General features: G+C 44.5%; 1 protein-coding gene across 2 annotated transcripts in view; it reads right to left on the bottom strand.

Moving 5' to 3' along the window:
- Actn2 (actinin alpha 2) overlaps positions 1 to 22,475 on the bottom strand; it is a 73,756-nt gene that overhangs the window by 33,617 nt on the left and 17,664 nt on the right. The window contains exons 2-6 of one of the 2 annotated variants that reach the window (XM_036187852.1): positions 10,414 to 10,528; positions 8,645 to 8,764; positions 7,737 to 7,823; positions 4,137 to 4,224; positions 2,033 to 2,111 (exon numbers count right to left, since the gene is read on the bottom strand). In XM_036187852.1, coding sequence (XP_036043745.1) covers positions 2,033 to 2,111; positions 4,137 to 4,224; positions 7,737 to 7,823; positions 8,645 to 8,764; positions 10,414 to 10,528 — 489 coding nt within the window. Of the gene's footprint in view, positions 1 to 2,032; positions 2,112 to 4,136; positions 4,225 to 7,736; positions 7,824 to 8,644; positions 8,765 to 10,413; positions 10,529 to 22,475 lie in introns of those variants that run through there. The other variant, XM_036187853.1, reaches the window with a different exon arrangement.

Raw genomic sequence — 22,475 nt, 5'->3', positions numbered from 1 at the left:
CCTTGCAGTGTTCTCAGTCCCCTTTACTACAAGGGACCACCTGAAAGCCTCAGGCTTCAAAAACACATTCCAGATGTGCCCACAGAGAACACCACTGTCATGTTCTTTACTTCACAGAGTATCTGATTATATCAGGCAAAAATGGTTTTTAACTAAGTATTGTTTCAATAAAGCATATATTCATTTGATTAATCTTGTTAAGCCAATCTTACTTGCCTGTTTTATTGGCTATGTTTATGAAGCTTACTAGTTAGGTGAAAAAAAAATTTTTCAAAAAATATGTAAGCCAAGATTCCAAAGCCTAAAACCAAGTGAGACTTTGTGGAAACCATTTGGTTTAGATTGCTATTTAAAGAGATGAAATGTGGCAATTCAGTACTTCCTGGCACAGGAAGTCATGTGACCCTGGGCAAGCCCTGGCTCTCCCACTTTCTAGGTCTACAGCACTGGACTAGTAAGTACTGAAACCAGGTGTGATGGCTCATGTCCATAATCCGAGCACTCTAGAGGCTCAGACAGGAGAACTGCCCTGAGTTTAAGGGGGGTCTGGGCTACACAGCCAGACCCTGTGTCAAACAAACTCACAAAAAACGAAAATACTGACTTTAGTGTAAAACTTCAATGAACATGTATGCATGATTTTATGCACATGCTTACAAATATTGAGAATATATGCTTACATACATTTATTCAGAATAGATTCTGATATAAAGAATGTAAAGCACTACTTGTCATTATATATTACTAATTTTCTACCCACTAAGGATGACTAATTCCACAAGTCTATTCACTTCCAAACTAAAAACTGATCACTCTGAATTGGTAGTGAAACAGTCTATTTAGAACAAGTTCTTCATTTTATAAATGCAATAAACATTCATGGGGAAACTGTGTATATGCTTATGAGCATTGGCTAGCCTCAAAAGCTACTTTCTACCATGGTCCCTCCATTCTCGTCTTTCGGGGAACAAATCAACCTTGGCATGCTCTGGATCGATGAAGACAGGCTGGGGTGGGAGTGGGGATGGAGGTGGGGCAAGTGATAACTAACGACATTGAGGGAAGCCAGAGAGCACTTGCCCCACAACTGCACATGCCACACACGTGAGGGCAGCATGCAATAGAGCCAGTTTCCAACCCAAAATACACAGCACACATGAACGGCCAGCTCAGCACACCAGCAGGAAATCTGTGGCTACAACCCAAGGCAAGCATGTCTGAGACTGCCATACTCTGGGCCCTAAATCTTCCTGCGTTATTATTTCTGAAGCATGGCAACTCCAGAGGAGGGCCTGGTTTCTCTTTGTTCCACAACCTACGTTTTAAAATGACCTTGACTCTTGCTGGATAGTCTGGGTTGGCTGCCCTCAAATTCACCACTCTCCTGCCTCACCCTCCCAAGTGCTGGGCACCATACCTCACTCTAGAATTACTTTTAAAGATGGAATTGTGAGAGGGGCACTCTGCAATCATGGTACTTAAGATGTAGAGGCAGGAAGATGAAGAGTTCAAAGTCAGCCTCAGCTACAAGAGCCCTGTTTTCCACACTACTCCACTGAACTCCAACCTCATCTGAGACCTAGAACATTGTTTTCTAAGGTTAACCCCCCACCCCACCCCAAATTTCCAAGGTTTCTTTTGTAAGACAAAAAACTAATTCTTGTCATCAACAATGATATACTTGTGATGATCCCGTGTGAGAAACAAATTAATCAGTTCTCACCAGATACATAAGAATCCTCCAGAAAGGTAAAGTAAAAATTTAAGGGCAAGGAATATGGCTCACTCGTAAGCTCTCCCCTAACGTATGCAATCTCCTGGTGCCACATTAAAAAGGAGGAGAGCAATTGAACCTTTCCCCAAACCCTAGGCACGGTCCATCTTTGCAATCTAGGCCTGTAAAACCTTTAACATATGTAAAGCCTTCTGGGCAGCCCACATCCATGCTAGTCAGTGCTGGTGTGCTCATTCTCAGGATGACATGCTGAGCGTGATGGGTGGGTGACACTGAAAACCACCCCAAATGAGTGACCTTGTTAAGCTTTGAGTAGTCAATGAGGTCAGGCCGGTGTCTGTGGATGAGGGCACAGAGTCCAAGGCCATCTTTCCAGCTTCACAGCACAGAGGAGAAGAACGTGGGTTAATGAAGAGACCTGGGGTCCCCCTAGGTGAGACACCAGCTGTTCCCATCTAATGTCACATACCAAAGAGACCTCCCCAATGAGAGACACCAATGGTCTCGGATGGTCCCGCCTTGCACTTTCCCATGCACATCTCCATTCCCTTCCCTCTCCTTTCTGTTTTGAGCAGGCCCGGCCTTGCCAGGGACCCTGGCCCTGTCCACTCTGTGCTGGCACAGACAGCAATGGGAAATGAGATAAGTCTACCACTGTCCCTACCCTTTTAATCCTGGGGTTTCCTACTCACTTTTTACCCAGTCTCCACTCTGGTCCTTACCTGATACTGCCCAGTAACCCCCTTCCCCGAGGATACTGACCCCATGTGGGAGATGCACCCCTCTGAAAGTTCTTATGGTACTTTCAAAGCCAACACCATCCCCCAGCTACTCTGTCTTTCCTCGGGGATTGCTTTCATTGATTTATCTATTTATTTTGAGACGAAGTCCTTCAGCATGGCTCAGGCTGGCCTCAAACTCTCACCCTTCCAGCCTCAGCCTCCTAAGTGCTGGGATTACAGGAGGATGGTACCATTCTGAGCTTACTTTTATTTTATTTTTTTAAAGGCCAAAGCTTGTAGGTGAGAAGGTCACAAACTTGGATGTCAGCAGAGGCACAGACATTATTAATATTAATGGCCCCTTGGATGCTCAGCTCTGAGTTTACTGCTGACAGCAGAGTCAGTGAGAGCGGGGCATGGGAGGTAATCCCCTCAAGGAGTTAGAAATGGAAGAAGACCCTGATGGACACATCACTTGAAAGGGCTTCAGTGTAAGAAGAGGAGACAGCTACATACAGGCAAACACAGGAGCCTGACTTCCACCCTGGCTGGCCGTTTCAGGTCTCCCTGGCTTCTTTGGGACAGGGAATGCTTCCTTTCTCCTCTGCTTGAAGGCCTAGCTTAGTGCTACCATCCTGGAGATATTCTAACATATTTTAAAATATGATTTTTAAAATACTTCTTTGAGCAAATCATATAGGCATACAGTTTAATCCTTCTTTCTTTCTTTCTTTCTTTCTTTCTTTCTTTTTTTTTTTTTTTTTTTCAAATAATCCATCAAGTCCAACTGTGCTGTCCATATACTCATGGGGACCATCCACTGGAGTATGGTTGACCTATCAAGGGTCACACCCTTCAGGGAAAAATGACCCTCCCTTTCTAATAGCCATTAATCTAATACTTTTCTAGCTAGAAGTACCTCCCAGAGGCCTTACCCACTCTGAGGAGTAGATGGGGTAGAGTGGGAGGGAGGTGAGGAGGCTGGGAAAGGGGAGGGAGGGGGAACTGGGGTTGGTATGTAAAATGAAAATTATTTTAATAAATAAATCTATAAAAAAGGAAGTACCTCCCAGTCCGTCACTGTGACGTGACCTTGTCCTTCCTTTCTCTCACTATCCACAGACCCATGGGAACTTACCATCTGAAGGATGAAAATATGGCCAAGCCTCTGCTCACATGTAACAGTACTAGAAAACCTCCTGGGAGCTGAGCCTGCAGCCAGAGCCACGCTGCACTCCCATGCCAAGTCTGTGTTGCATCTGTCCTGTTCCCTGCCATTTTTAAAATGCGATTTTCTTTTCTGTTCTCAATTTTAGTGATTAAAGCTGAGGGACTTAGCAGGAGGCGGCACCAGGGTGGCAGAGCACCCAGAGTGGCTGCAGAGTCTGCTGGGGTCCCATGGTCACAGGTAAGAGTCCACCACTCCTGCCATAAGGAGCCCCAGATCAGATTAGGAAGGATCCTGGCACAGCACAGCCTCCACTTATAAACACACCCCCTTGCATGCAAACCCTAAAGGACTGTTTCCCCTGGGAGACCTTAAGTACTGGGAAAATATAACTTCATTTCTGCTGTGGAAACTACCCCCGGACAGGAGAGATACTAGTAAAAGGCAAGTGGCTCTCCTGGCCTCCCTGGGCTCTGGGGGACAGATAGGGATTGACAGCCCTGGCACTTACCTGGTGTGGAAGTTCTGGATGTTCACATTTCTGTAGGGGGCTGTCTTCCTCTGACACCACAATAGCAGACCTTCTTTGGCAGATGTTTCTGTAATGACATCAAGAAACGGTGTCTGGAAGGAAAAGCACTCAGAGAAAGGCTATTTTATTTTAGACATACAAAAAAATCATTTAGGGGAAACTCAGAATGCTATTCTTACAGCTACACCTGAAAAGTTTTAAATTTGCTTTATCACTAATTACAAAATTGTAACCCAGGCTATGGGATGTAGCTCAGGAGTGGAATACCTGAATGGTTAGTGCCCTGAGTTCAATAGCCAGCAACCAAAACCCAATCAAGAACAAAAATACAAAGAAGACAAACCAAAACAACCATTCAGCAAACAAACAAACCCCTCACCTCTGTAATGATGACTGGAGAAGGATTTACTGGACCCCCCTCAATCCCATACTCAGGAGATGGCAGGAGGAGTTCTAGACCAATACCATCTCTAAACAGAGCATTCATATCTACCAGCACGTCCCGGTCTGATGTGCTTGCTGCCTGCCTCTCTCCTTCCCTGACTCTGCATGTCATTATTACTGCTCTTTTTTTTTCACTTTTAACAAAATTGACTACTGTGCCTTTTAGTCTAACAAGTGTTTAATTACTGTAATTAAATCTTTTTCTTAAATGTTTATTTCTTTAAAATTTTTAAAAACTAAATGTGTGTGTGCGCGCGTGTATGCGCGCGCAATGTACATGTGGAAGCCAGAGGGCCAGTTTCAAGAGTCGGTACTCTTTTTCCACTTTGTGGGGTCCAGGAAGGAAAACTCAGGTTGTCGGGCTCAGATCGTCTGCTAGGTCATCTCACCAGCACATCTTGTAATTAAATCCGAATTCAGTGCTGTTGACAAGTGTCAACTTGACATTCTGAAAATTAGAACTGCCTACTTAACGGTCAAAGTACAGCATGTGTACCTGCAGCACAGGTTAAGGGCAAGCCGGACTGCTGAGTACTCAGCCTCCTTTAGCTTGGTAACTAACAGCTAGCCAAGCCTCAGTAGGAAGAGGTGGAAAATATAAAAAATGACAAAAGGTAGATTATTGAATCTATTATGAAAAGAAAAAAGAATATGGATATGATAAGATAAAAAGGGAGATTATGGAATCTACTTTTAAAAAGGAACTACTTGTTTTACATGGGATAAGTAACGAAAATTTCTTTGTCCGAGTTTATCAAATGTTACTGGACTGAACATTGTTAATATATATAATGGAGTTTTTGTCTGAATCTGTCAAATGTTAAGCCTCTTTTAATTTTAGACAAAAACAGGGGAAATGTGGTATTGTGTTTACAAAAATATTGTGCAGGCTAATAAACTTATCTAGGGTCAGAGAACAGGATGGCCACAATATTTAACATGAGAATAAGCAGTGGTAGCACATGCCTTTAATCCCAGCATTCCAGAGAGAGAAATCCCTCTGGATCTCTGAGTTCAAGGCCACATTAGAAACAGCCAAGCATGGTGACCCATGCCTTTAATCCCAGAAACCCAGCCTTTAATCCCAGGAAGTGATGGCAGAAAGAGAAAGATTATATAAGGCATGAAGACCAGAAACTAGAAGCATTTGGCTAGAGAAGCATTTGGCTGGTTAAGCATTCAGGCTTTGGAGCAGCACAGTTCAGCTGAGATTCATATGGATGAGGACTCAGAAGCTTCCAGCCTGAGGAAACAGGATCAGCTGAGGAACTAGCAAGGTGAGGTAGCTGTGGCTTGTTCTGCTTCTCTGATCTTCCAGCATTCACCCCAATAACCTGCCTCAGATTTGATTTTATTAATAAGAACTTCTAACAATTCTGCTACAAGTACAGTGTTCTTCCCAGGCTAGAAGAGGTTCTGATGTTGGTCTTTCTGGTGCTGTTAGTGACTCATCAGTCAGCAATCATTAAAAACCACCCACTGGGGCTGGAGAGAAGGCTTGGTAGTCAAGTGCTCACAATGTTCTTCCAGAGGACCTGAGTTCAGTTCCCAGCACCCATGCTGAGCTGACGTCCTTCTGACTTTCCTTCTGGCCTCCAAGAACACCTGCACTCACACACCACTCCCCACATACATATACATAATTGAAACTAAAATAAATCTTTAAAAATTCCATTGCCTGCTTTTGTACTAGCTGACAAGGAGCCTGCAGTATGTGCCCATAGAGAACTTACAATTCACTTGGGATTCTCTTTTTAGAACCCAAAACCCACTTATGTCATCTAAAACATCAAACTAGGATATAACGACATTCAAACCTCAGTTCAGGCTCAAAAATGACAGTTAGTTTAAAGAACGCACAGTCTGCATTTAAAAACTCCTGCAAATGTGGTTCTATAAAAGTGTATTTCTTTATGCTAATGAAAATAACAAGATGCTTCCTAAAGGTTCCCACTTTATTAAAAACACAGTAATTTGTCATAATTGTGTCAGATTTATACACTAAATTTAAATATTCAAAGTTAAACCCACTTTATGGAGTAGATACTGTCTTGGAGACTGATTCACACTGTTGCATTAGCTGAGCTAGAAGCATCTGTAGTGGGTAGCTGTTCCAGCCTTGACCTTGAAACACTGCCCCTAGTGTGACAGCAAGTAACTGCCACACCTGCCTATGACATGCCCCTGGGGTGTGGCCTAGAGGAGACCCCTTAAGACCTGAAGTGCTATGTGCTTGCCTCTCTCTCTTGATCCCTCGTGGTCCTGGAGGCTGGACTGTACCTCATCTCTCCCAGATCCTGTAACTGACCCCTTATTGGCTGTAAGTTACCCTAGAAATAAACCTCTCTTGATTACCAAATAAACTGTGGAATTGCCTCATTAATAATAGCATGCTCTACTGACTGAGCTACCCACTACAAACATCTCCTGTTTTCTTTTTCTTCTTTATTTGGAGGGAATGTAGAGAATGTTTTGGGGGTGAGACAGCATCTCACTACTTGATCCTAGTACTATGAAGCCTAAGGTGTTTTCAAACTTGTGATTTTCCTGACATACCCTCAGAGCTAGGTTTATAGGTGTCAACAACTGTGCCCAACTTTCGTTATTATTAATATTAATATTATTAATATTAACATTAATATTATTATATTTATTAGTAAGGTATTCTAGCTGTAAGCCGAAGGGGTTTGAGAGGACGGTTCTGTGGTGAAATGTGCTTCACATGTGCAAAGCCCCAGTTTCAATCCCTAATGAAGGAGACAGAGAGAAGGAGTAGAGAGGGAGTAAGGGAGGAAAGGAGGAGGGAAGGACAGAGAAAACAAAGAAGAAAGGAAAACCCTTTGCCTGTTTTGTTAGTTAATTTGTGAACTTCCTAATGCAATATGCAGTACAGAGACCCATGTTAAAAATAACGTCTGTTCTGAACATGTGCTCATCTTTTGCAAAGTGATTCCACCCCAAGAATAGAACAGCACCACCAGGGGCTTTTCCCACAGAAGTATAACATTTCTGAAAACTCAACTTAGATGCTTCTCATTTGATAATGACTATTCAATGTCACAATATCCTACTCAAATTTTAATTTACAAGCACAGTTTCCAAATAGACAACTGGATCACCCTTCAAGACTTTTACCTTCCACTGAGATGTCCTGAATGGCAAAGCGGAGGATGATGGTCCAGATCATACCCAGGGTCATTTTCACATTGCCATCGACTATTTCTGGGGTGGGAAAAACAAGTTAATGGACAGATGACACAATCAGTACACAACTCCTTGGCAAGGATACACATGAGCAGACCCGTCTGTTTAAACAAGTGTTGCAGAGTGTCTGCTTGTGTGGCATTTATTGCAAATGGTTCTAATTTCAGTGAATCCTGAGTTAATAATAAGCACCAATCTTGTATATGCTCTGTCACTGCAGACCACCTAGGAGTTCATCAGAGAGACTCCATCAGAGAGAAGACACTCTCCTCTCATCTCTGTCCTGGCCGCCCTTGCAGTCCTCCCTAAATGGCTGATGCAGAACTCAGCATGCATGGTGACATGCAGCTGATCCAGCTCCTAGCCTCCCCTCATGCCCAGTCTTCCACAGACAATGGGGAGGCTGCTCCCTTCCTAGAAATTAGGAGTTTTATTCCATTTTGCTTTGTTTTCTTTTGAGACAGGGTCTTACTATGCAGCCAGGGCTGGCCCTGAAGTCCCTATATACCCAGACTGCGCTCAAATTTAATGGACCTTAGCCTCTCGGGTTCTGGAATGACGTGTCTCAACACCACACCTGGTCCTAGTAATCAGTTCCTATCCTAGAGTCCTTCAGACATATAATCTTCTTTCTCATTCCAGTAACAGGTCTGAAGAAGACAAGGTGTGATATTTGATGTTCTTTACCAGTGAGTCTAGACTCTGGTACCAACTCCTGGTTCTCAGGTCTATAGGCAGTGCCTCATAGGGAGCATGGTACAGGCATGGAGCACGGTGGGAGGGAGGGGGAAACAGAAGGCACAGGCCACCTCCTCCTTAGAAGGTCACCTCTCACCTACCTTCAGCCCCTATCGACACCAGTTTCACCCCCTTGCTGGCTATGTAGTCCAGAGCCTTGTTGACATTCGCAATCTTGTGGAACCGCATTTTGCCCCGGTCAGGTTTGGGCAGCCTTTCCCCTGAAGGAAGAAAAGAGAATCATTCAGAATACGTACTGCCTTGGTTCTGAATCAAGGGATTAAATATTAGAATCTAGGCTTTTTTTTTTTTTAAGAGGAAATGATCACCCTGCTGCTTCTGACATCTCCCTGGTTTCCCCAAACGACGAAGAGGGAACACATTCAAGGCCAATGTGACTAAGAGAGCTATGGCATTAAGGACATTGCACTCTTTGCAGACACATCAGTGTGTCGGGTCTGGCCATGAGCCAGGCTTCATATTCACAAAGAGAAAAGCCAGTTAGTGGCCCTGGAGCATTCAGAGTTGCTGGCTAGCTGTTAGAGGAAGTCAGGTAGCCTAATTCAAGTCACAGAAGTAGTTGCCAGGGCTTCCTAGACGTCTGGTTATGATGCTATCTGGACCAGAGTGGGCTCACCATTCTCCATTCTCCTCAGTCACATCTCAAGGGCCACCTACTCACCCTGCCCGGTCTATACCCGATGACAAGCCCAGGGTGATCTTCGCACGAGTCCAGTCATGTGAAACACTGGCCTGGACTAGAGGTCAATTTCTGTAATTTATACTCCATGGATTAAAGATGAAGCAGATAGCGTGGCAGGGAGCATACAAGTGTCCATTTTTTCCTCTTGTTTTGAGATGTATATACTGATATACTATTTTGTTTTACTGGGGTTTTTTGTTTGTTTGTTTTACTTTCTTTTTTATTGAGTCTGGATCTTATCATGTACCCTAGGCTGGCCTGCAACTTCCTATGTAGCCTTGGCTGGCTTCAAACTCACAGTGATCCTTTTGATTCAGACTGGAATTATAGAGATGCACTGTCACATTGAGCCCTAAACATTTTTAAAGTCTATTATATACAGAATCCATTAATTTAGAATAGGGGAGAAAAACCAACGACAAACAAAACAAAACAAAACAAAAAAACTCAGGCAGATTGCTCTTTGAAAAAGATTTTCTTGGCCTTGTTCTCTGAGACAGGGTCTTACTGTGTAGCCCTGGCTTGCCTGGAACTTGCTGTGTACACCAGGCTGGCCTGGAACTCACAGAAATCCATCTGCCTCTGCCTCACTAGTGCTGGGATTAACTGCACCCAGCTTTTTGTCATGTTGTAGCCAGCCACCTTCAAAGAGCATGTTCATCTTTACAGACCCTGCCCTGTAGGTTACATGTTAGACACGGTCTGGAGCCTGCACACCCACCTGAGATGACCATGTTAGACATTAGTCCACAGCCTGCACACCCACCTGAGATGATCATGTTAGACATTAGTCCACAGCCTGCACACCCACCTGAGATGATCATGTTAGACATTAGTCCACAGCCTGCACACCCACCTGAGATGACCATGTTAGACACAATCCAGAGCCTGCACACCCACCTGAGATGACCAAGTTAGACAAGGTCTGGAGCCTGCACACCCACCTGAGATGACCATGTTAGACATGGTCCACAGCCTGCACACCCACCTGAGATGATCATGTTAGACATTAGTCCACAGCCTGCACACCCACCTGAGATGACCATGTCAGACATTAGTCCACAGCCTGCACACCCACCTGAGATGACCATGTTAGACATTAGTCCACAGCCTGCACACCCACCTGAGATGACCATGTTAGACACAATCCAGAGCCTGCATACCCACCTGAGATGACTTCCAGAAGAAGCATGAGCTTGAGGCCATTCCTGAAATCCTCCTCGATGTTCTCAATCTGGGTGCCAGCTTTCCGTAGGTGCGAGTTGCACCAAGCGGTGAAGGTCTGCAAAGAAAACCAGACTCGGTGAGCACAGGCCAAATGGCTGGCAGACCTCTTCTTCATGGACAGCACCTGGAGCCTTCAAAAGCAGCGGTTCTCGGGTTGGGGATTTAGCTCAGTGGCAGGTGCAAGGCCCTGGGTTCGATCCTCAGCTCCATAAACAACAACAACAACAACAACAACACCCCCCCCCCCACAAAAGCAGTGGTTCTCAACCTGTGGGTCTCGACCCCCCCTGGGGTCAGATGCCTGTTTCACAGGGGCTGTGTATCAGATATCCTGCATATCAAATATTTACATTACAATTCATAACAGGAACAACATTACAGTTATGAAGCAGCATCAAAGTCATTTTATGGTTGGTGGTCACCACAATATGAGGAACTGTATTAAAAGCATCTCAGCATTAGGAAGGTTGAGAACCACTGAAAGGGTCTGTCAGAGGCTGGGGCCACCTGGGCCTTCTACAGGAGGCAGAATTCAATGTAGAGAAGAATTGGAGACACAGAGGTGAACACTTAGTAAAATCTCCTGAGGGACAAAATTCATTTGTTTGCAACTACAACTTGAGGAACTTTTAAATGTTTTACATGTGTTTACTTATGTATTTGTTTAGTTATTTTGTGGGGGAGAGGGGTACATGAGTGACAGGATGCACATGTGGAAGTCAGAGGACAACCTGCAGGAGTCCGTTCTTTCTTCCGCCTCAGGCCTGAGGAATAGAGCTAAGGGTGTCAGGCTTGGCAACAAGTTCTCTACCTGCTGAGTCTTCGCTCCACCTCTGAGGGGTTTTTACCTTCAGTGAGAACTGGCTGCACACTGACACCCAGTACCTGTGCCTTCTGACGAACTCTTACTTTGAAGGAAAGAGACAATAAGGGCTTGCTTTTAGTCCTTGAATTCAGCAAAAGTAAGCTTGCCTGCTGAAGAGAGACGTAAATAATGCTGAAGGAATGTCGAAACCGCTCTCTGTAGAGGGTGGCTGGCACTGTATAGCTCAGAGGAGGGGAGGGACCCATAACTACCAATTATCAGTTTATCTTGAAAGAACAATAATTTTAAGTTCCTAGTTTAATCAATTAAAACAAATGTAGTATATTATTTAAAAAATAAAAATAGTAATAACCTCCTAGGAGCTTATTCTGTCTTGAGCTCAGATTCTGTATTTTTTTAATGGTTTATTTTTAATTGTGTGTGTGTGTGAGAGAGAGAGAGAGAGAGACAGAGACAGACAGAGAGACAGAGAGACAGAGAGAGCAGGGTCCCATGAGCTCAGAAGAAGGTGTCAGATCACCTGGAGCTGGAGTTACAGCTGGTTGTGAGTCACCTGATAGGGGAGTTGGGAACTGAACTTGGGTCCTCTGGAAGAGAAGTACACAGGCTTAATCACTAAGTCATGTCTCCAGGGCCTAGATTTCCGGATTTTAAATTGACTAAACATGGCCCCACTCGGAATGCCTCTAGATCCTATCATATTAACATGTGCAGAGGAAAACGGACCCCACATTAGTGCCACCCTAAGTTACTCTGTTATTTTTCAAGCTTCTTTTAACTTGGCTTTCACTTGTGTCCTATTTCCTGCCAAAGCCAGATTATAAATGCTTCAGGCAGCTGCTGGCTAAGAATGCAAACTGTGCCCCTGTCACAACAGCTGCTGGGCTCAGGAACAAAGTGCCCAGCACAATAAATGGGGGAGGGGCAGGCAGGGGACACATAAAGATGGTCTGTACTCATGATGAGAAAATCAGCCTCTCCCAAACAGGCTGCTTCCAGCAGGCCCAGGAAAACGCACGGTGCCCATAAAAACCAACTTTCCCAGGTAATAAAGGGGACTTTTGAATTTATCAGTCCTTTGTTTCATGAACTACATGAAGCTGATGCAAATTCAATGGCAAAACGTGTGAGCATTTTCTCGGACTTACAGAAATCAAATTTGCCCCGAGAGTCTAAATGAATAATTGCTTCTCCTCAACACACTTGAGCTTTAGGCATAACCACGGAAGCCCTACAGACCTAGAACCTATCAACGGAGCAGGGTCTAGTTCCAAGTGGCTGTTGAGACTTAGGCAGCCTGGAAGTTGTACCAGTCATCGTTCAAGGGCTCGGTGTGAGGTGGCACAGCCACGGAGCATCCCCAGCATCACTTTAGATATCAGGCTTGCCACCTGAAGGTGAGATGGCTACAAGAATGTAGTGTAACTTCACTGTATGCACTTAGGGGCTGGGGATGTAGCTCAACTGGCAAAGTACTTGCATGGTATGCATTAGCCCTGGGTTTGGTCTCTAGTACCAAATAAACACAAGGATTCATCCCAGCACTGGGATGTAGAAGCAGGAGAATTAGGAGTTCAAGGTCATTCCTGACTACATACAGAGTTTGAGGTCAGCCTGGGCCATATGAGACTCTGTCAAAACAAACAAACAAAACAATCAAAAAGCAGGGCCAGCAAGTAAAGGAGTTTACCACCAAGTGTGATGACTTAAATTAGATTTCTGGGATCCACAGGGTGGAAGGAGAGAATCAACTCCTGAAAGATGTCCTTTGACCTAGACACACACACACACACACACACACACACACACACACACACACAAATGGAAAGAATTTTTAAGAACTAACATTACACGACAGAACTACCTGAAAGGTGCTCTTAGCTCTTATTTGTTTGACTGACAACATCAAGATTAATTACATATGTCTGTGATCCTGCAGGGAAGACACAGAAAACCAGATCACCTAAAGATTGACAGACAGGAAAACACACCAATGTGAACATTTACAGAGTTGCTTCTATTTAGGCTCTACTTAAAAAAGGACAAGCTGTGGTACTTGGTGTCTTATCATTTATATCCTTTCGAAGTCAGGGTATCAGAGGCACTTCTGTACATGTCCCCAAAGCTGCTCATGACATCAGCACAGGCTTCTAACACCCCATGCAATGCTGTGAAAATCATGCTGATAATGTCTTTTCTTGGGCACAACTACAGTGGAGGTTTTCTACCATTCATATTACAGGGTTGTGCAAGTCCAGAGAATGAGTGTAATCTAAACAGCCAATGTGTTCAGTAGGGTGCAGCCCCAGGAAGCATCCTATCTTTAAATGAGTTCTCCAAAGCACCGACAAAGGGAGTGGCTGAGTACCGTGGGAAGGGGGCTCGGATGGCTCCATGATAATTGCTGGCAAAGAGGCCAATGCACACTGAAATGGAATTATACGGCTTCTTAGAACGTTTAACGTTGATTCTGTTTACAGTTTTAATTGCCACAGCCTAGGAACACTGTCCCTATACCTTCGCCATCACGGGGCTTCTGGGAAAAGTATTTGGATCCTTAGGATACACAAGACAGCAACAAAACTCTACAACCTTCTGAAGCTTTCTTTGTAGGTGCTCTTGCTTAGTGATATATTATAAATATATTTATATATTTAGGGTCCATGGGAACTGACCCTTGGAGAACTCAAGGTAGCCACAAAGGTAGGACCACATTACTCCAGGAGGGACCTCAGAACTAGATCCCCTAGCCAGATGCCCCATCTTGAAGGAAAATGGCACTCTGAGAACTGAAGGTAGGCCATGGGGGGAAGACACAAAAGTCTCCCGCCCCACAGCTCATCCCAGAAGCTGTCAAGCCAGTCTGAGATCCTCCACCATCTTCCCTCCAGCTCAAACCCTCTTCCACCTCGCTATTCCCATCCTCCCACCTAGTAACAAATCTAAGTGTTTTAGATAGCTCAGAAATAGGGACATAGCACAGTGGCATGTGACTGTAATCCTAGTCACTTGTAAGGCTGAGGCAGGAGAATCATGAGTTCAAGGTCAGTCTGAGTTACATACCAAGAACCAGTGTTAACAACAAGGGAGTGAGGCAAACATAAAAACATGTTAGACAGAGGGTCAGCAAGATGGCTCAGGGAATAAAGGCAGTTGCTGTCAAGCCTGGCAAACCCACATGGTGGAAGGAGAAAATTGACTCTTAAAAGTTGTCCTCCAACTTACACACACACACACACACACACACACACACACACACACACACACACAAATAAATAAATAAAAGGTAATAAAAATATTAAAACAACCAAGCCAGGCGGCCATGGCACACATGCCTTTAATCCCAGCACTTGGGAGGCAGAGCTAGGCAGATCTCTGTGAGTTCGAGGCCAGCCTGTTCTATAGAGCGAGATCTAGCCAGGACAGGCACTAAAACTACACAGAGAAACCCTGTCTCAAAAAACAAACAAACGTGTGTGTGTGTGTGTGTGTGTGTGTGTGTGTGTGTGTGTGTGTGAGAGAGAGAGAGAGAGAGAGAGAGAGAGAGAGAGAGAGAGAGAGAGAGAGAGAGAGACAGAGACAGAGACAGAGAGACAGAGACAGAGAGAGACAGAGACAGAGAGAGAGACAGAGAGACAGAGACAGAGACAGAGAATTCAGAGAACCACAAGCCAGAAAAGAAGACAAATAAACTTAAGCTCAAAGTCCCAGAGATAACAGATAGAAGTGCAGTGACAGGCACTGCTGCTCTGGGTGTGAAGAGGAACGGTCAACTTGACTAGATTTGGAATCACCTAGGAGACAATGCTGGGCATGTCTGAGGAAGAGAGGGAGGAAGAAAGATACACCCTAAGTTACTCAAGCTGACGGACTCACGCTGCAGCTCAGGCAAGTCTTGAATTTGTGATTCCCCTGCCTCAGACTTCTAAGCAGCTGGGATCATAGGCCTGTGTCACCAGGCCTGGCTGGGTTACTCTTAGTAAAAAGGTTCTAAGTCCTCTCCCGCTCTGCCTTTCAACCCTCACGACTGCCTGTTCTCCAGACAAATTTGGGCAATATACTAACACATTTCTTTGCTCTCCTTTTCTCACCTTTCTGTCAGTAACTACTACATATAACAGCTATTTCAGACACATTCTCTAAAATGGAAACTCCTTAGTGTTTTTCTGAATGCAATGGACTGGGCTCCACAGAATGAAGGTCAAGGGCAGGGAGGTCTTATCAATTCACCAGCGATAAGACAGAATGGTCTACGAGGCCATGGTCAGGAACCATGAAAACATCCGTGACTCTGAAGTTACTTATCATTACCTTTCCTCAGAGTCAAGAAGCACACACTGTGTGTTCTAGGCCTGCCCTGACACTTGCCCTGGTCTGAAACCTTCAGATGGGTCGGCCAAAATTTCCCAAAAAGGAACAGGAAGGATGGGCAGGGAGCTGAATCCAGCCTGAAATTGTGGCTCAGAACTCACATTCTATTTCTGACTGTGACACTGTGCAATTATTTGTCCTTCACATTTTGATGGTTGCTCAGCTATAAAATAAGTACAATCACTGCCGTGATCAGCATTCTGAAATAGTTCAAATGGTTATTAGGAGGAGAAATAAAGGAGTGGGCTGGGCTGGCCAGTGTTACCTGGCGAGATGATTCTGAATACACTCTGACCAAAAAGAAAAACTGAATTAATTTAAACATATATATATATATAACACAATTTTGTTTTAAGTTGATGTTTTTAAATGCTCCATTTACTATTCTATTTATAACAATTGCTTTCACAGTGCCTTCTACTTCATGAATTCCTAATTTGCCACAATCACTGGTCACCTTCCTGGTGTTTGATCACTACTGCAGAAGGAAGGGGGTTCTAGAGAGCTGCCCATGCGTTCAGCATCTTCGGTGGAGACAAAGGAAGGAGGACAGAGCTCATTCTCTGAAGGGTATGGTGTCCAGAACTGCCACTGAGAAAGGACATTCGGCCCGCTCAGGGAGTAGGTGGCCTAACCCTGAAGGTGGAAACCCCTGCCACTCCTCCATGCAGCTGCCACAAGAAGTAACTGCCTCACTATGAACCTTCCTGACCCTCTCCCTCAATAGAAAAGCCTTGATAGTGTATACACCACACAAAGAGTGACACTGTGTCGTCCATATGAATGTGACAGTGCCAACCCCAGCCAATAAGTACCTGGAAAGCCATATCAGAAGCCAACAGTGTAGCAGCTTGAAGGATACCTTAGCTGGTGAAGAGCTTGCCTTGCAAGCCTGAGGGTCTGAGTTTAGTCACCAGATCCCACATAAAAACCATGTGAATGAAGCCTCCAAAAACTATGTTTTTTAAAAAGTGCTAGGCATGGTGGCACATGCTTATAATCCCTGAGCTGAGGAGGCAGAGACAAGAGGATCCTTGGGGCACACTGGCCTAGGCCACTTGAAGAGTTGCAGGCCAGTGAGAGATCTTTCAAAAAACAAGGTGGTGGCTCCTGAAGAGACATCTGAGATTGACTCCGGCCTCTAGACACACATGCATGCATAGAAGTGTAGCAACACAAACACACACACACACACACACACACACACACACACACACACACACACACCAAGAAGTCAACAGTGTGGCCTTAAATTTAAATATCCAGATGAGTGTGGTGGCACATGCCTTTAATCGCAGCATTTAGGAGGCAGCAGAAGTGCGGATATCTTCAAGTTTAAGGCCAGCTTGGTCTACATAGCCAGTTCCAGGGCAAGCAAGTCTACACAGAGAGACTCTTTCTCAAACAAACAAAATTAAATATTCAGACACTTCACCATCTTGGAAAAGATCAAGGAAAGCGTTTTGCAGGCCTCTACTTCATTCAGGAAGTCTCTGGACTCAGAAAGCACTCACAGGAAAGACAAAACATTAACCATGAGACTCAATAATCATCCAAACAGGAAAACAGAACAACCCTCACACCTTCAAGGTTGTGCACCTTTCAAACATTCATAGAATCTTAAAATCTTCCAAAGCAGGACTGGGATGCAGCTGAGTGATACAGTTTTTGTTTATTTTAGTATGCACAGGGTCCTGGGTTCCATCCCCAGGCTGAAAATAAGTAAATTAAAGCAAGCAGTATACAACATCAGGAACATTAACCCTAAGGATCCTGCAAGCCCGCTACCATCAATCACCAGGAAACCTTGAAGTTCGTTCAGAACCCCAGTGTTCTCATAATTTACATGGCCACACTCAAGCTACACAATAGGAAGTTCTTTCACTCTCTGCTAACAAACCTTTGCTTAATCTCCAAGATCATGTTAGACACTGTGACTTGGGGAAGCACAGGTCAGCCACCCCTGACTACAGAGTGAGTTCATGGCCAGGCTAATCTACAGTGAGTCTTATAAAAGAGAGAGAGAGAGAAGAAAGAAAATCAGAAAGAGGGATGGGGAAGGGAGGAAGGAAGGAAAGGGAGAGGAGGACGAGGGAGGTAGGGAGGGGAGAGAAAATGAATGAATGAATGATTGAATAAATACGAATCAAGCCACTTTAGAGTCTTGCTCAGTTAGAGAAAGGTCTCTCAGAGACAACCAACCCCTAGCTGTGATTTACGCCTGCTTGAGACTAGGAGATATCCCACCTCAAGCCTAGGAGATATCCCACCTCTGATATCTGAAGATAAACACACAGTTGCTTAGCCCAGTTCATAGGATGTTGCTACCAGGCTAAAAGGGATACAAGGTCTGGGTCCCAGCATCTGGATGGCTGCCAAGTCTTCATCTTTCCCAGATTTATCAAGAGCACTGACACCACCACTGTTCAGAGAACAAACAGCATTGTTACTATATCTTTGTTTCTCAAGAGAGTCTCCAGTGGCCAAATGTGCTGGGAACAGGCATGTACTACACTGCCTTGTCTAGTTTATACCATGCTGAGGATGGAACTCCAATTCCGGGTTTATGCATACTACCGAGTCACACCCTCAGTCCTGTCATTAGCACATATCCTTGAAAACTGCATTTATTTATTTAGTGTGTGTGTGTGTGTGTGTGTGTGTGTGCGTGCGTGCGTGCGTGTGTGTGTGTGTGTGTGTGTGTGTGTGTGTGTGTGCAAGTGCGACATGGTGTGCATATGCAGATCAGAAGACAGACAGCTTGTGGGAGTTGCTTCTCTCCTGCCACATGGTCCTGGGAATCAAACAGGTTGTCAGGCTTGGTGGCAAGAGCCTTTACCAATTTTCTGGCCAACATTAGCATATCTTAACTTTATGTGATAAAAAGTATTCAAATCATTAGTTTTTCTGATAAGAGTTATCTTTGCCTATGTAATTTTTTTAAAGAAATGAGCCTTATTGCTAAGGGACAATTAAATAATAAAGTTACATTTAAATCAGGACATGGTTTGTAATACACTGGATACACCTCCAATACTGCCTTCTTAATATCACTCAGAGAACCAGGGCCTGTCCATCACACTTCAGAATCTCAACTTCTACAGTCTCGGCCATGAATACATTGGATCATAAGCAAACATGGCTGCCTTTAAGTGAGGGTCAAGGCTAGCACTGGCAGCATATTTAATGATGTGGAAATAATGAGAGAAGGAAAAGAGAAGACCTTTGTGGAATCAGTCCAGCACACCCTAGCTGGAGGGACTCACTCTGGATGCTTCCTATCTAAAGCCGATGCACCCCGAAGTCTTCACGGTAGGAATGCCAGCAAACATCTCCAGGGCTTCCCCAAGCCCCGCCATCTTCACTGAACACTCAGGAGAAGCTGGTGAAGCCAATGATGCAGAAAACTAGGGTTCTCTGACCTCAGTGGGAGCAGTCCTTGGAGTACAGTGGCATGTCATAACATCATTTCTTGTTTGAGGGTTGTTTGTGACAGGGTCTCTCTCGTGTGTCTCGGGCTAGCCTCAAACTTCCTAAGTGGTCCAAACCAGACTTCTGCCACTACCGCCTCCACCTCTGGAGTAAGTGTTGGGATTAAGTAAATTCAATGTATGACGTTCTGGGTGTGGAGCCCAGGGCTTCGTCCATGCTAAGCAAGCACTCTACCACCTGACATACGTCCTTAGCCCACGCTTCTTTCTTTGAGACAGGGTTTCATTCTGTAGCCCAGGCTAGCCTCACATTTGCAATTCTCCTGCCTCAGCTTCCCAGCATCACAGGCATGAGCTACCACTATGCCTGGTGCTGAATATGGTCTTACTTACCAAGCTTTCAAAGTGTAACCAAGTTCTTTTCAAAAAACCAAAAATGCTCAGAACATGTATCTGTTCGAGTTCTACATTTACAAAAATTATCATGCCAAACTTAAGTGTAGAATTCTCACACATCAAGAGAGACTGTAAGCTGAGAGAGAAGGAAGGGGCAAAAATAACAGGCAACTTTACTGGACAGGATGTTTATAGAAGTAGAATCCACTCATGGGTGACCAAGTGGGCAGGCTAAGCACCGCTCCTCCAGCACTTAGGAAGGCAGTCTTATCCAGACCTGGCCTTAATCAGAAATTCTGACCTGGGGAACTTCAGGCTTCAACTGCCAGACTCAAGAGTCTGCCTTCTGTCTAAACCACAGGCTGCTCGGAATTCAGAAACACAAGTGCTAACAAGTTGTGTAGCAAGAAATAATGCTTTCTGGGGTTTTCAACAAAGCTGAATCTAGCCTGGATGAACTGGGGTTTGAGGAGTGATCTCTCTGATATGGAGGAATCTTCCTCAAAACATCCAGAAAAAGGGAGTAGGGAGAAGGTTCAGTGGTTAAAATGCTTTCTGCTCAAGCACGAGGACCTGTGTTTGGACCCCCAGTACCCACCTCTGGGGCCTCGTTAGCCAGCCAAAAAAAATTGGTGAGCTCAGGTCCAGTAAGACTCCACCTCAAAAAACGAAGATGGAGAGAGGCAATAGGGAAGACCTATGATGGTGCCCCTGACTTTCACACACACACATGCATATACCCCACTCACCCACCCCCAACACACACAAAAGTAAACGAATAAAATAACCTCCCGATGGAAGGAGGGAGGATGGAAGAAATCATAGCTATGGAACACAGAGGTGGAAAATGGCTGGCAAGATGGAGTTCCACAGGGGGAGAGCTGGGCTCCTAAGCCCCTTATATGATCATCTGTGGTCTACAGTCATATACATGACATCAATTTACTTAAATCACCTATTTAATCTGGGTATTCACACCTGTAATGGAAGAACTTAAGAGGCTGAGGCAGGGGACTGCCACTAGCTCGGGTCCAATGAACATCTTTAACATGGATTTACCATTAAATAGAGCCCTTCTAAAGATGTGCAGACAGGCTAAACAGTCACTACTCCAGTCTATAGTGTAATCTTTCATTCTGTTTTGTTTGTTTTCCAAGACAGGGTTTCTCTGTGTAGCCCTGGTTGTCCTGGAATTCACTTTGTAGACTATGTTGGCCTCAAACTCAGAGATCCACCTGCCTCTGCCTCCAGAGTGCTGGAATTAAAGGCATTCATCACCACCACCCCGGTAAAATGTAATCTTTTTTAAGATTTATTTTATTATTTAATTGTGTGTATGTGTCTATGTGTGGGTATATATATGGAGCTGGAATGACAAGTAGTGTGAGCCAACCAATGTGGGTGCTGGGAGCTGAACTTAGTGCTCTGTAAGAGCAACAGTGTTCTTACACACACACACACACACACACACACACACACACTATACACACACATACACACACACATACACACACACTATACACACACACTATACACACACATACACTATATATATGCACATAAATAATATAATGCACAAGATGGATGTGTACAGTTTATGTGTGTCTGGAGGGGTGCCTTTCAGAGGTGAATGCTGGGTGTCCCATTCTATTACTCTTTTTCTTGTTTCTTTCAGACAGGGTCTCTCACTAACCTGGAGCGAGGCTGGCAGCCAACAAGTCCCCTCTCCGCTCCCACACATTGCTGGGGTTACAGGTGTACACAGTCACACCCAGCTTTTACATGGGTGCTGGGGATTTGAACTTGGGTCCTCATGCTTGCACAGCAAGTGCTTTTACCCAATGATCTACTTCCCTCAATGTAAACTTGATCGATTTTGATGAAGGTAAGCAGCAGTTAACACAGGAGCAAGGCATCTATCACTTATTGATCTTATATTGCAGTCCCCACAAAACCAGTAACTGTCCTAAATCATGGTTTTCTACATCCTTTTTCTATGTCAAATTTTCCCTTAAAGCACAACATAGCCAGGCATGGTGGTGCACACCTGACATCCTAAAATAAGGGACAAAGAGGCAGAAGAATAAGGAGTTCAAGGCCGAGCTGACTACACAGTGATCTCCAGGCTAGCCTGGGCTACACAATGAGCTCTATGATCTCCAGGCTAGCCTGGGCTACACAATGAGTTCTAGCTGTACAGCAAGGCCAGTCTCAAAAAGTCAAAATAAATGAAACCCAATGGGTATCCTCACATTCCCTCTGACACTGAACTCATTAACTGATGCTGCATTTAGGTTGACTTATTTAGCATTTTTTTCTGCCTCACAAAGATCTTACATTTATCAAGAAGCCAAGCAGCTTCCATCTGTTGATTTCCTCCTGCTCGGGAGAAGCCCCCACAACACTTCAGCACAGCTTACAGAAGTCCATCACTCAAGCTCCTGATTCTTGTCTTTCAGCTGCGATTACTCATCCCCACCTCTGCCGCCCTTACCTTGGAGTTAAGCTTTCTAATAAGAACAAATACTCTGAGGCTCAAAGTCCCAAGGCTAGCTGATAATGCAAGCTTAGTCAAAGAACATTGCAAAATTCTCAAAACAACCGTTTAAAATTTTATTTATTTTTATTTTATGCATATGCGTGTTTTGCCTGTGTGTATGTCTGTGCACCATGTATATGCCTGATGCCCATAGAGGTCAGAAGAGGGAGTTACATGTATCGGTGAACTACTATGTGGGTGCTGGGATTCGAACCTGGGTCCTCTAGAAGAGCATCTGATACTCTAAACAGCTGAGCTATCTTTCCAGCCTCTCAAAACAAAATTCTGTTTGTTTTTGGTTTTTAGACAGGGTCTCATTATATAGTCCTTGCTGGCCTGGGATTCACAGAGATCTTCCTGCCCATGTGCCACTACACCTGGCTTTAAAACAAAATTTAAAAAACAAAACAAAAACCCCTGAGGTTGGTGCTTATTAGGC

Source organism: Onychomys torridus, chromosome 5, assembly GCF_903995425.1.
Source record: "Onychomys torridus chromosome 5, mOncTor1.1, whole genome shotgun sequence".
Taxonomy (NCBI): domain Eukaryota; kingdom Metazoa; phylum Chordata; class Mammalia; order Rodentia; family Cricetidae; genus Onychomys; species Onychomys torridus.
Note: the sequence above shows the minus strand (reverse complement) of the source record. Positions and strands in the feature narration are given on the sequence as shown.